The following is a 14,661-nucleotide window of genomic DNA, read 5'->3' on the forward strand; positions in this document are numbered from 1 at the left end:
TATTTATCATACAACTTCCGGGAACCAAATTGCGATTTTATTATTGTTTTAGTTCAATTATGAAATAGAAACTACCTTAAAGTTCAACAAAAAACACAAAAATGTCAGATGAACCAGGTAGGTAGAGTATTGATCCAGTTCATTTTGTCTAAAACGTGAAATATTGTATATATAAATCAGTGTGTGACAGGTGCAAATGCAGTCTTGTATAATTTTTAATTTTAGTTCGATTTTTATGTAAGGGTGTTTTAAGTGTGATGTCCATTTTCATTGAACTAGAACATATTTTGTTTAGAGGCCAGTTTATACTGAAATCTTCAGTCCCTAAAATGAGGGGGGATAGGAGGGGTCCTGATCCCGAAATCCTGGCCTTAAAACCACGACATCTTGAAATCCTGGACTTAAACAAACGAAATCCTAGCCTGAAGTCCCGATATTCAAATAAAGAAATTCCTGGATTTGGAAACGGTCAATCCAGAAATTCCGTGCTTAAAAACACCCAATCCTGGAGTCCTGATAAAGGTGCTATCCCCTTAACATGCCTAATAAGGTGGCTGAGTGGTCTACAATGTAGGTTGGGGTCTCACTAATTAGCGACAACAAGCGTCAAGAAGCGACAACAAGCGACAAGAAAACATTTTTTTTTATTAGATATAAAGAAATTTGTATGTAATGGTTTTTTTTAAATATACGAGATAATGTTTTATTATATAGATAGACAAAGAAATGAAACATTCGTGAGGAAAAAAAGAGAATGTGAAGTTTATATTAGTATATTGTTAGATGAAGAAATTAAACATTTGTGAAGAAGAAAGAGATTGAGCTTCTTTTTTTTTATTTTTAAATATGAAGAATATGTATATATATGTATATATTGCACGAAAAGAGTTTTAAAAAACAAATTATAAGAAAAATAATATCCTCAAACACAAGGAAAAGTTATCTCATAAGACAATAATTAAACGTAATACTGGCTGTAATACATAATAGATAATAAAATATTATGCAAATAATGTTTCATATTTTTCTATCAATTTTAACTTTCTTGTCGCTAAAATTATTTTCTTTTGCATATTCTTTCAATATCTATTGCAATAATTAATTTTAATTAAAAAAATATGTTTTCTTGTCGCTAAATAGTCGCTTGTTGTCGCTAAAATAATACTTGTTGTCGCTTCTTATCGCTTGTCGACGCTTGTTGTCGCTGATTAGTGAGACCGCTAGGTTGTTACTACTGTAATCACTAGTCAGTCAACACTGAGGTTGTGAGTTCGAACCCTGCTCGTACAGGTGCACTTGACTTCAATCTTAATACAGTAGGATTGTCAGTTTTCCCATCGAAGGTCATGATTTTCTCTTTCTCCACCAGTAAAAAACAGGCCACCACTAAATAGCCTAAATGCTGTGCTCAAAAGTGGCATTAACAGATTAAAACACCAAAAATGAAATAAAATCTGTCTCTATAATGCTGCTGATATGCATGTATTTTTATTTACATATAACTTTTATTGATAGAGCCATTTACTATTTTTTTGGTGTGCAATTACATTATTTTGTAAGACAGTGATAGAGACCGAGAGCAGTGTTCATTCAAAAATAAAAATTCAACATGTACAATTTGTTTGCCCTTAATTTTTGCTGACTTTTTTGAAACATTTTCAGATATACAAATGTAAAATGAATGTATCCGTTCGTACATACATGTACACTATATTCAGCAATCGTTTCAAGTCTAGTTAATCGTGTTAATCCACTTTTTTAACATTTCATTACTTTCGTCTTTCATTCATATAAATTATAATGTTAAAAAGGTGGATTATCTAGACTCATAAAAATCACTGATTTTAAAGTAGACACACTAAAATGTAGAAAAAACTGGTTATAAATTAGTTTGACTAGGTTTGGATTAAATGTATAAAGTTAGTGAAATTGAGCGCAAACAACTGGTTTGTGAATCTCATGAATTTATAATTTATAGATATTGTACATGGCCTATACATTTGTATAATACCCATAAAAAGCATTTGATTTGAATGAAAGTTATTTCTGTGTTACTGAAACTTAATTACACCAAGGTTTTTGATATATCACAAACTAGTCAAAACATAAATACTAAATTTTATCATCAATACAAGGACATCATTTATAATAATTTTAAAATAAATCAACATGAAAAAAAACTTATACTTTCAAATTCAGATATTTCATATATATATATATTCTATCTTTTACAATTGAATTTTATACAAAGCACAAAACTGTTGTCATTCCCATCAATCGCTATTCAAACCTTAACCAAACACATTTTATGTCCCACCTACAATAGTAGATGGGCATTATGTATTCTGGTCTGTTCTTCTGTCTGTCTGTTTGTTTTTCCATCTGTTCTGCCTCAGATTAAAGTTTTTGATCACAGTACATGTAGTTTTTGATGAAGTCCAATCAACTTGAAATTTAGTACACATGTTCCCTATGATATGATCAATGATGATCTCTCTAATTTAAATGCCAAATTAGAGTTTTTAACTAAATTTCACTGTCCACTGAACATAGAAAACTATAGTGCAAGTGGGGCATCCTGAAATTTGGTCTTGTTGTTATGGCTTTGACACATTCCCCCTTTTGCTTCTCAATTTTATTATGTTTATGTATATATTTATAAAAAATAAGATGTGGGTATGATTGCCAATGAGACACCTCTCCACAAGAGATTAAAATGACACAGAAATTAACAATTATAGGTCACTGTATGGCCTTCAACAATGAGCAAAGCACATACTGCATAGTGAGCAACAACAAATGTATGTAAATGTATATTTGTTGGATTAAGTTTTAATGACTGATAACAATTTACCACAATTAAATTTATCAAATATTAGTTTAAACATATTTATTTATCATGTTTATAGTGGATTGGGAAACAAGTTTTGCAACTTGTATCAATCCCTTTCCATTTTGCAGGTGCAAGTGCTGCCTTGTAGTGGCATTAGCCTACGCTTTTTCGAACAAGAGATATGGCTCTCTCTTAACACTGGTCGGCCATTTATCGTCACTTTTCGAAGGACTATCATCATTTCCCCAAGGTCATACTCGCAAATGGTGTCCAGTTCCTGAAATTTTGACCCGAAACAGGAATCGAACCAGAAACCTTTGTGTTAGTAGTCCGATGCACTTACCACCACACCACGGCTCCCTAATTTTGATGTTTTGTCACAATGAACAATTAATTTATGCAATCATACAATACCTAAAATAATTAAATGAAATCTTGAAAAATATATAAACCTAAATTAAGAGAATAACAGACAACATCAACACGCAACATGACCAACACCCACCTTCTCTGATCAAAATAAACTTTTCACAAATAAATTGAAATAACAAGAGTGGCAGTTATAATACTGACCATGCTGACTAATAGACTGTCTTGGTGAATGGTTCAGTTGAGTTTAAGTCGTGTACACTGTCACACAAATCTTCCCTTTGTCTATCTGGTTCATGTAGCTACAGCTATTGGTTGCCCAAATACCAAAGGATACTTGTGTACTAGGCTACTAGCTATATAGGACCCAAGAAAATAGAAATAATCTGAAACATCATCCTAACATTTCTGGTTTCATAAATTCTCCTCACAAAAACATATTGTAATTAGCTGACAACATTATTGTTAGAGGGCAGTTCCAAGGAAGAGCATGTATTTAAGTTGTCAGACCATATATAAGAAAATGAAGCATTTACTATCACATTAGAATAAAAATGTTGATTTTTAAAATGATATTGACAGACAGCTGATGAACATTCAACAAGAGTTACCTTTCCTTGTCTACTATATTAGAAAACTAAATAATACAAGTTTAAGCTTTCCAAAAAGCTATGTACTGTTCACTCTTCACTAATTTAAGGTTAATAAATATGTGTGCATGTGGTTGTTAAATAAGTAATGGAAATGTTGTATTTTTAGATATTGATTGATATAAAATGGATGTACTTTAAGAGTGTGCGTTTATATACACCCATGCTTTAAAAAAAAAAAAAATTGTATTGAAAATTAAAACAATTATAAATTTATACACGACTCTTGCGGTGTTCCTATATTGTCAGAAGTTACAAAATGCAGATAATGCATTTTTGTGAACATTGTTTAGCATAGCAAATCATGTAAATTGCAGAGTAACAAAGCAAATTAAACACATATTAATAATTGATATTTCAATATTGAATTTATCTGTGAAATGTGTGCATAATAAAACAAACAGGAATTGATGACAGTTGATAGGAATTGAAATACAGATAATTAAATTAATTTTCTGGCATTTGATGTCTTAGCATGGACGAGAAAAGTCTGTAATTCTTTATCTCATTTAAGCCAATAGCTAATTGCTGTATCTCAGCCTCATTATAATGCAACCAATCAGAATCTATATATGATAAGTAATTTATTCAAGATGGTGTGCACTTTGACTGAAACTAATAGCTCTGCACAGTGGTGCAAAGCAAACATTCAGAATTTAAAAAAAAGGCCCATCCAGACAATTATGACAATGTAAGGCCTGAAAAAGTCAATTATTCAACTCCCCTGAAATTCTTTGTAAAAAGTCAGTACTTGTTTTCTTTACTTGTTAGAAGTTTAAACTTAATTGCATTTTTACAATTTATAAATCAATAGACCACTTTCGAGCTCATCCGTCACTGGAAAAAAAATTGTCAATTAGACATGCCTTTGTGATGTCAATTACCAGATAGAGGGGATCGCCTGTATCCCTGCACTATCAACATTCATCAAGCATTTTGGTGATCGTCATTGTGCAGGGTAAACTAGAAATAATTTTTGTTATGCCCCACCTACTATAGTAGAGGGGAGGGGCATTATGTTTTCTGGTCTGTGCCTCCGTTCGTTCGTCCATCCGTTTGTTCGTCCGTTCTTTCGTCCCGCTTCAGGTTAAAGTTTTTGGTCGAGGTAGTTTTTGATGAAGTTGAAGTCCAATCAAATTTGAAACTTAGTACACATGTTCCCTATGATATTATATGATCTTTCTAATTTTAATGTCAAATTCAAGTATTGACCCCAATTTCATGGTACACTGAACAAAGAAGAAAATAGTGTGAAGCTCAGGTTAAAGTTTTTGGTCAAGGTAGTTTTTGATGAAGTTGAAGTCCAATCAACTTGAAACTTCCCCAAGTACACCTGTTAACTATGATATGATCTTTTTAATTTTAATGCCAAATTAAAGTATTGACCCCAATTTCACGGTCCAGTGAACATGTAAAATGATAGTGAGAGTGGGGCATCCGTGTACTATGGACACATTCTTGTTTTGTAAGTAATTAATCACAATTCCCTAATCATTGGTAATGACAGCAGTGCTGATAGTCAATTATGAGAATTAAGTTTGCAGAATAAAGCGTATAAAGCGTGCAATATACAGTAGTATTATAATTTTCCAACCACTTCCTCAACATTGGAATGGAAGTGACGATGCCCCTAAACGCACATATGACATGTATGATGTTCACTAAAACCAGAGTTTTTGAGGGAAATGCATCAAACTCGAAAGTTGTCTATTAAACTTGAATTACCTGTACCTTCGGACATCTAAGTAAATTAAATAGTATATACAGATAGGTAATACATGATATTCAGCTGTAAATAATTTAGTTTTGTTTCATGTACATGTATGATGTATCTTATTTCAGAGATTTTTTCTACACTATAAAATAATTATGTTTATAGATTTTTCTATGCAATAAAATAGTTATATTTTCTTACAGCAAATCTACCTCCATCATATGAAGATGCTATAAAAGGCCAGCCTCCTCCTGGTGCCCCCTATCCTACACCTTATCCACAACAACAGTATGGTTCACCTCAGCAGTATGCTGGACCAACTCAGCCATATCCTCAGCAGACTTATCCAGGGTATCCCCAAGGACCTGGAATGCAAGGCTATCCATCAGGACCTGGACAGCCAGGATATCCACCAGGGCCTGGAATGGAAGGATCTAATTATCCCCCTACAGGATATGGTTATAACTCATATCCAACATGTACAACTGTAGCTCCAACGACTGTAGCCCCTTGTGCATATACTGGTGCTGTATGTATTATTTATGTACATTACGTTAAGTTATATATGTTTTACTGCAAAATTTTATAGTTATTTTAAAAGTTATGTTTTACTGCAAAATTGTATATAAGATATAAAAGATATTTTTCCTGACAATGTGAATTATGACCATCATGAAAGTTCTGTTGTGGAAATTTCCAAAAAGCTTATCATCCAATGTTAAAACTTTAAGCCAACATATACTTTAGACCATTTGAATATATTTTTTGTTAAATATGTACATGTTGTAAATGGCTTCTTAAATTATTGAAGAATTAGGAATATCTCTTATTATTTTTTATCTGCTATATCTATATAATATAACTTGTAAAATTTACCTTCAAAATAAAGTTATTTTAATGGTCCTTAAATGACAGATATATTTTAATACATGTATAGTGAAGACCAGTTTGTGGTCTTCAGGGGTTATCTGGTCTTTGGTTGGGTTGTTTTCTCTTCGACATATCCCTTATTTCAATTCTCAACTTTAGTCAAATTAGTTTAGATCCTGCAAGTTCATTGTTATACATGAAGTTGCTCAGTTTCATGTTTTGTGATTTATTTTAGTATATTGTTAGTCATGATAAGAGTACATTTTATAATGTCTAAAACATAACGATACTCGTAATCATTACTTGCATTATATTCACTAATAAAAAATAAAAAAAATTGAGAATATACAATAAAAGAAAGATAACTCATGATTGAAGAATGTTTCTCAAGTAGGAAAAAATAGAAATAAATGTAATCATGATAATGAAAAATAATCTCTGACCTTAATGTGAGAAAATAGCCATAGACCCTATAGCAATTATTTCTGATCCATAGAATTTCTGCTAGTGAATATATTACATGAAATTCCAATAGCTGATAGCAAATTAATATTAAATGAAAATTTGGAAACTGACAGATGAAGGATAAATTAACATGAATAAGGTGAAAATTGGGTATGCTTGCCAATGTCAAAGAGTCCAGACACCCATCAACAACAAACCTAAAGACAAGATTAAGTTATGAGCAACTACAGTCACATTACAGCCTGAACAATGGGCAAAACCTTGTATAACAAGCCTGAAAAGGTCTTGTGATAAAATATTGTGAATGAATTCATTTTAAAAGTCAGTCATGAAAGTGAAAACCAACATTCTGATTTATACTACAACAAGAAAAGAAAAATTAGTATGGGGAACAGATACCAACAACTACTAAATGTAGGTTCCTGTGAAAAATAATGGGATTTTGAGACAAAATATTTACACATAGAAAATTGTTTTTATGTTATATATATATTTCTTTTTAATAGAGTTTTGTTGTGACATCAGAACAAATGCAAGCACAGAGAAGAAAAAAGATGATCATGATGTTTTTTGTAGGAATAGTTATGATCGTGGTTTTTATCATAGTTATTACATCTTTTTAAACAGAATGTAAGTTTATATCATAGTTATAAATAGAAACAACAGAATACAAGTTACTAATCTTCAAACATTAAGATTTTGCATTCAGTATTCCAGTAGCTCAGATTCAATTATTCATTTTATAGAGGAATGACATTTGAGTTTCTTATTAAAGTAATCCGGTTAGAATCAGATTTATTTTTTCATATTTTGAAGCAAAACATTTTAGTTTCATATTAGAGTTCCTCAAGTAGCTCAGATTTGATTGTTCATTTTTTTTAAGCAGGACTGTTTAACAGTTGGGTTTCAGATTCAATTATTCATTGATTTTTTTTTCTCAAATAAATCAATGTTTGTTGAGTAAGCTACATGTATCTAAATGTTTGTGAGAATAAGCATTTCATGTCTAAATTAATACAGTTTTAAAAAAAAAGTACTTCTAAGTAACTACATGTATGTGTTTAGTAAAAAAATTAACTTGATACTTGTATTGATTTATAAAATCGGTATAATCATTGACCTCAATTACCTAAAAATAAGGGTTTTCCTAACCACACCTTAAGAGTAAACCTTTTTTGATGTTTTGAAAGTTTATAGTCAATATTTTTATTTCTTCAATTTATGTATGTAATGGGAATTAAATATCTTGGCATTTAAACATAAAAGTATGCAAGTATGCGTTAACAAAGGACAAATTTAACACATACTAGGTGTGAGTAAAAACTAGTTTCATCCAGTAGTGAAACCACAATTATTGATGATGTACATTAAGTTGTCATTGTATTTCTGATAGCATGATGACAGTGTTGATAAACACAGGAAAACTCTGGAGGTAAAACAGTCTGGTAAAGGTGACTTAGTCCTTTTACATGATAAAAATTAAGTTCATTATGCAATAGGCCCATTAATTTCATGCCCATTGGGTCTGCATTTGTCAGAAGCCTATGTGAGAAATTATCCAATACCGATATGAATGCTGTGTGTGTGTTCATATAATGTCAAACACAATTCATTCTATTGTAGGTGAATAAATCAAACTATTCAATTTATCTAAATCAGTTCACAAAAGAGAAACTTGCACCTTCTTTTCATTCCCTTGTTCATGTGTCATATATTTAATAAATGATGAAAAATGAGGAGCAAGTATGGAGAACTAATCCTCATTATATTTAAATCAATTTTCATCAATTTATTAAAGCTATAAAACTGTATATATAACATTTGGAAGTCCAGTGTTTATCTGCAAAACATTGTCTTTTCTAATAAAAAAAACCCTATTTAAGATGTACATACAAATTCATGGTGGAAGAAAAAAATATTCAAAACTTATTTACAGTGAGTATTAAGTCCTTTATGCAAGAAAAGTCTTAAGTTTGATTTAAAATGTTATTTAATCTTTTATCTAAGAATCTAAGTGGCATAACTATTTTATATTTAGAAATATAAAGAATTAATGTTCAAGATTAAAAATTTATATAATTTTAAAATAAAATTTAACCCAGGTGACATAACAGCTGATTTTCCAAAAGCTACATTATGGAATTTCCTACAGTATTTATTTGACCAAAGTTAAAAGATTAATGGATTGTTTATTCCTTAATGTCCATCTGACATACCAGCTGAATTTTTCAAAGCTACATTATTGAATTTCCTGAAGCATTATTTGATCAAGATTAAAGATTAATGATTATTAGTTGTCCATCTGACATAACAGCTCAATTTTCAAAAGCTGTATTAATATATTATGCATGTGATTTCATAAAGCACTTTTTTCAAATTTTAACGCATTTACTTGAAATGAACAAATTAACATTAAATCTAATAGGTAATTTTTGTAAAGATATACAGGGTTGAAATTTGAATGCCACTTTAAATTAAGGGTATGTTGAAAAGAGTCAGACACTATAGCTACATACCCCTCAAACAGTTGTTGTAATGATTTTTAACATGCAGATAGTTTGGTACTTTTCTTTTGCGCTCATCCAACCTACTGTGACTGAGTTATCGCTTTTCTCCATTGAATTTTTTTTTGCATACTTGATTCACATAGGATTTTTCAATAAAATTCTGAAAACATGCTTTAAAGGATGTTTGCTCCTCTTGTCTTTGATTTTATGCCATATTTTTGGAATCCTCTGGTTTTATAAATGTGGTACCATTAAAAAGAATTGCCCACTGACCCCTATTTTTCTCTTCATTTAATTTGATTACATATAGTTTAAAAGGTCTTCTGTGAAAATCTTATAAAATCCTTGTAATTTTTTCATCATTTTTGAAAGGAAAAAGGCACCAATGTAAAGTGTATGAAAAATCTATAGAGAATTATTCCCGCCAACTTTCAAAGGTGTAAATTTTGGAAACAAGCACATTGACCCTATCTTTTTTTTTTATGTTTTTTCAGTTCCTTTATTTCAAAGAATCAATTTATAAAGGTCTTTATAAAAGCTTGTTATTTTGAAACAGAGTAGCGAACATCCTTAAGTATTAATACATTGGGAAAAACAAATATTTCATCAAAAAATTTCAAGTGGGATATTCTTATGAATATCCTTTTCATATTGGGTACAAATTTTGTTAAGTCTGAGACAGACACTTTGTCATCAAAGCGGTTCAACTGAGGTACTACACAGGCATCAAAAGGTGTCACTATGAAGGAAAGGGTGATTATACCTGTCCTACAGCCTAATGAACACTTCTCCTTAAGATGAGTTTTTTTAGGGATGGGAGAAGCAGTGGTAGATTCAGGGGGAGGGGGGACTTAATGATGAAGAAGGATTACTATATTTTGTATACACATCTTCCACATGCTCACTAATAATCACTTTAGTGAATTTCATCAAATTCTGATCTTGGTAGCCTAGCAGTACCTTAGGCTTAGTTCACACCTAATTGGAATTCGATTCGCATTAACTAATTCGAATCGAATTGCTAAACGTCCTAACGTCAATTCTACTTGGAATTCTAATGTGTGTAAATCTGCTTAACTGTCCAAACAACGTTAACTTTTAATTCGTATTAACAAAAGCGTATTTCAAATGCATAATACGAATAAGCCAATTCGAATTAAAAAAGAAGAGTGTGTGAACGGGATTTGTGAATTCAATTCCCATTGGATTCAAATTCAATTCCAATTAAACATATGTAGAACGAGGCATTAAATTGAGATTTTTGGTAGAGGGATATTTTTTTTGGAAAGATTAGAACTTGTTCTAAATCTTTACTTAGGCACCACCCTCCCTAACAGCAGGACAGGTTAGCTACTGTTACTAAATGTATTCACACTAAAATATAGTTCCCTATGGTTCTCATGAATGTGCACATAATACACAAATAAACTGAAAAAACTGGGTATATTATTGGAGCAGTTCATTCAAGAATGCATGTTATTAAGGTGTGTTGATGTGCAGGCTTTTTTATAAACATTTTGATTGAGGTAACTGGGTATTGATTCCACTAGTATGATTGACAACTGTCATTATCACTAAACAATCAGAGACAAGGTGGACCTTTAATTAGAATGCCCCACCTCCTTAACTGCCAATCAAATTGACCACATTACCTATCAACCTCAGTCTTACATAATTATACAGACCATTCAACACACATCTAATTCTTAATACACAAGCATTTGACCTCATAATATAATACACAAATGTGTATATAAGATGTTTGATATTGATAAGGATGATAGATTTATTTATTGCCAATTACTTTTGATCTACATTACATAAAGTTATTCTGTAAATTATATCTGAAAGATAAATGACTAATGGATTAACAAGATCTTAAAAAAATGAAATATGAATATAAATATGAATATATAAAAGGTATTCAAGTATGGCCTATAACTTACTTGATAATTTTCCAATAATCATCTGTAATTAATCAACAATTTAGATTAGTTCACTTTTTTTATCAGGAATTAGCTTGAAACAGTTTTAAAACTTATAATAATTATTACAAACCATTGTTTATTAGTTTATTTCCCATCAATCATTATGTCTATTTTAGTCATTTGAATTTTTATTAGAAGTAAATATATATTTTTGCAATCAAGAAAGAATCCACATTTCAATAATATAAGTTTTTTAATTGGTTTTTGTTGAAAAATAAAATTGAAAATGCCCTGTGTTGAAAAATACTTAAAAATTTGATCAAAAGGCACTCTAAAACTTTTAATTTTCAATGCCATATAACCTCTGTTTCAACTTACAAAATGCCCCAAAACAACATTTTTAGAATATATTTGTTGGCACTTTAAAGCTTTTAGCTGTATGGCTTACAAGGATAGTTGATAACAATTACTAGAAGAATTTTTGCATTTTTTTGTTTTTTTAAAACATGTTCTGAACTGGCAACATAATTTCGATTAGATATATATTAACTGCAGTTTAAATAAAATTGTGCAAATTTAGAGACTCATATTATTTAATTTGAGCTCATTTTATCCTCATACTGGAAAAGCAAATTTCCTTCTAAAGACCTGCTGTAAATGTAATTTTCAGCAACAGTGCTCTATAAATGTTCATTTTCTCCCACCATACCTTAATATGAAATAATTCAAACTACTGTTCTAATCTTTCCATGAGTGATATCCATCACTTTGATTATTTTTTTTCATCAAATGTAATTAATTATTCAATTAGTGAGGTGGATGAATTTTCTGTCCATCCTACATGATAGGTTAAATTATTAGTTAAATGCAGTACACCATGAAGTTATAAATGTGATTTTAACTCACTGTCAGTCAGTACAAGTGGTCATTGTGATGTGAACTTTTAAAAATATATGGGAAATAAGGATTGTGGCCTAGATTTCCCAGTTCACCGATCAGGTTAAAGTTATGATTTGAGGACAGATAAAAATGCTGTGGTTAGGTAGTTTACCATGGTAAAGTGGTCACATAAAATGTTGTGGTGAGGTAGTTCACCGTGAGAATGTGGTAAACTAGTCATGTTTATAATGAGTTCAACTATTTTTAAAATGCCAAAGAAGATCTTTGATATAAATTTTACAGTTCTCTGAACATGAGAAAAAAGGAAGTGCCAGCAGAGCATGGTTTCCTATTGACACATATTCATCCTTGGTATTTATTATTTTATTTCATTGAATATTAGTAGTTACATAGTGGGTTAGTGACCTAATATGTTATATACAGGGTCATTAAATTCCATATGGGGTGAGAGCGAAGCTTGAACCCCATATGGAATTTACTTACCCTGTATATGTCGTATTAGGTCACTAGCACACTATGTAACGAATTTATCTTACCTACCATCTTTATTTATTGAATTTAGACTAAAGTTGTCTTATTTGCTATCATGATACATCTTCTTATTTCTGTATTAAAGTGTTCAAGTGTTCAATTTAAGAACCTTCTTCAATTGGTCTGCACTTAAAAACTAATGTAAACGATAAATATCTATCATCAACAACCTTGATATAACAATATTAAACAGACATTTCAATACTTTTGAATAACTAAACAGTGCCCAAGTCGTAAATCCACTACTAACCGTGTATTGAAATAAGCCCCGCCTCCCTACTAACCTAATATTGAATATACACGGTCTCCACAAGGTCATATTCATAGAAATATATAGGAGGTAAGATAATAGCATTTATCCACACTGAGTTAAGTTTGTTACGTACATATTTAATAATAAAAAAAAAACTCAAAAGGAAAATTTTTAAACAAAAGGGAAAATAGCAAAAATATGTATTCAACCTTTATGGAAAATAAAAATAATAATGCTAGATTGTAAATAGATACATTGTATATATGTAACAGTATTATCTTTTGCAGGTATGTTTACAAGATGCTGGACATAACAGTCGATCTGTGAAGAACAGCAAGTGAAACAGGTATTGCTATTCTGAATATCTGGAAATATCTAGAAATAATAGGACAGAAGATCCAACAAATGTTACCAGTGATATCATTATTTAGTGTAAAACTTTAATTATGTTTCTATAAATACATCCCAGATTATAATTTGTTATTAACAAAAACATAAACTCCACTTTTTAGCTCACCTGGCCTGAAGGGCCAAGTGAGCTTTTCCCATCACTTTGCGTCCGGCGTCCGTCGTCCGTCGTCGTTGTTAACTTTTACAAAAATCTTCTCCTCTGAAACTACTGGGCCAAATTGAACCAAACTTGGCCACAATCATCATTGGGGTATCTAGTTTAAAAAATGTGTGGCGTGACCCGGTCAACCAACCAAGATGGCCGCCACGGCTAAAAATAGAACATAGGGGTAAAATGCAGTTTTTGGCTTATAACTCAAAAACCAAAGCATTTAGAGGAAATCTGACATGAGGTAAAAATGTTTATCAGGTCAAGATCTATCTGCCCTGAAATTTTCAGATGAATCGGTCAACCCGTTGTTGGGTTGCTGCCCCTGAATTGGTAATTTTGTGGAAATTTTGCAGTTTTTGGTTATTATCTTGAATATTATTATAGATAGAGATAAACTGTAAACAGCAATAATGTTTAGTAAAGTAGGATATACAAATAAGTCAACATGACCGAAATGGTCAGTTACCCGTTTAGGAGTTATTGCCCTTTATAGTCAATTTTTAACCATTTTTCGTAAATCTTAGTTATCTTTTACAAAAATCTTCTCCTCTGAAACTACTGGGCCAAATTGAACCAAACTTGGCCACAATCATCATTGGGGTATCTAGTTTAAAAAATGTGTGGCGTGACCCGGTCAACCAACCAAGATGGCCGCCACAGCTAAAAATAGAACATAGGGGTAAACTGCAGTTTTTGGCTTATAACTCAAAAACCAAAGCATTTAGAGGAAATCTGACATGAGGTAAAAATGTTTATCAGGTCAAGATCTATCTGCCCTGAAATTTTCAGATGAATCGGTCAACCCGTTGTTGGGTTGCTGCCCCTGAATTGGTAATTTTGTGGAAATTTTGCAGTTTTTGGTTATTATCTTGAATACTATTATAGATAGAGATAAACTGTAAACAGCAATAATGTTTAGTAAAGTAAGATCTACAAATAAGTCAACATGACCGAAATGGTCAGTTGACACGTTTAGGAGTTATTGCCCTTTATAGTCAATTTTTAACCATTTTTCGTAAATCTTAGTTATCTTTTACAAAAATCTTCTCCTCTGAAACTACTTGGCCAAATTAATCCAG

General features: G+C 31.1%; 1 protein-coding gene across 1 annotated transcript; it reads left to right on the plus strand.

Annotated features, from left to right (window-relative positions):
* LOC134685524 (calcium-binding protein P-like) lies at positions 1–13,524 on the plus strand. The gene is made up of 4 exons (XM_063545286.1): positions 1–117; positions 5,770–6,095; positions 7,408–7,531; positions 13,308–13,524. The coding sequence occupies exons 1-3, from the start codon at positions 102–104 to the stop codon at positions 7,522–7,524; spliced, it is 459 nt and encodes a 152-aa protein (XP_063401356.1). The 5' UTR covers positions 1–101; the 3' UTR covers positions 7,525–7,531; positions 13,308–13,524.
* Positions 13,525–14,661: the final 1,137 nt, after the last annotated feature.

Source organism: Mytilus trossulus, chromosome 9, assembly GCF_036588685.1.
Source record: "Mytilus trossulus isolate FHL-02 chromosome 9, PNRI_Mtr1.1.1.hap1, whole genome shotgun sequence".
Classification (NCBI taxonomy): domain Eukaryota; kingdom Metazoa; phylum Mollusca; class Bivalvia; order Mytilida; family Mytilidae; genus Mytilus; species Mytilus trossulus.

Coding starts and splice junctions, on each gene's coding strand:
- LOC134685524 (XM_063545286.1), top strand. Junction 6,096..7,407: donor CTTGTGCATATACTGGTGCT/GTATGTATTATT, acceptor TCTTTTTAATAG/AGTTTTGTTGTGACATCAGA.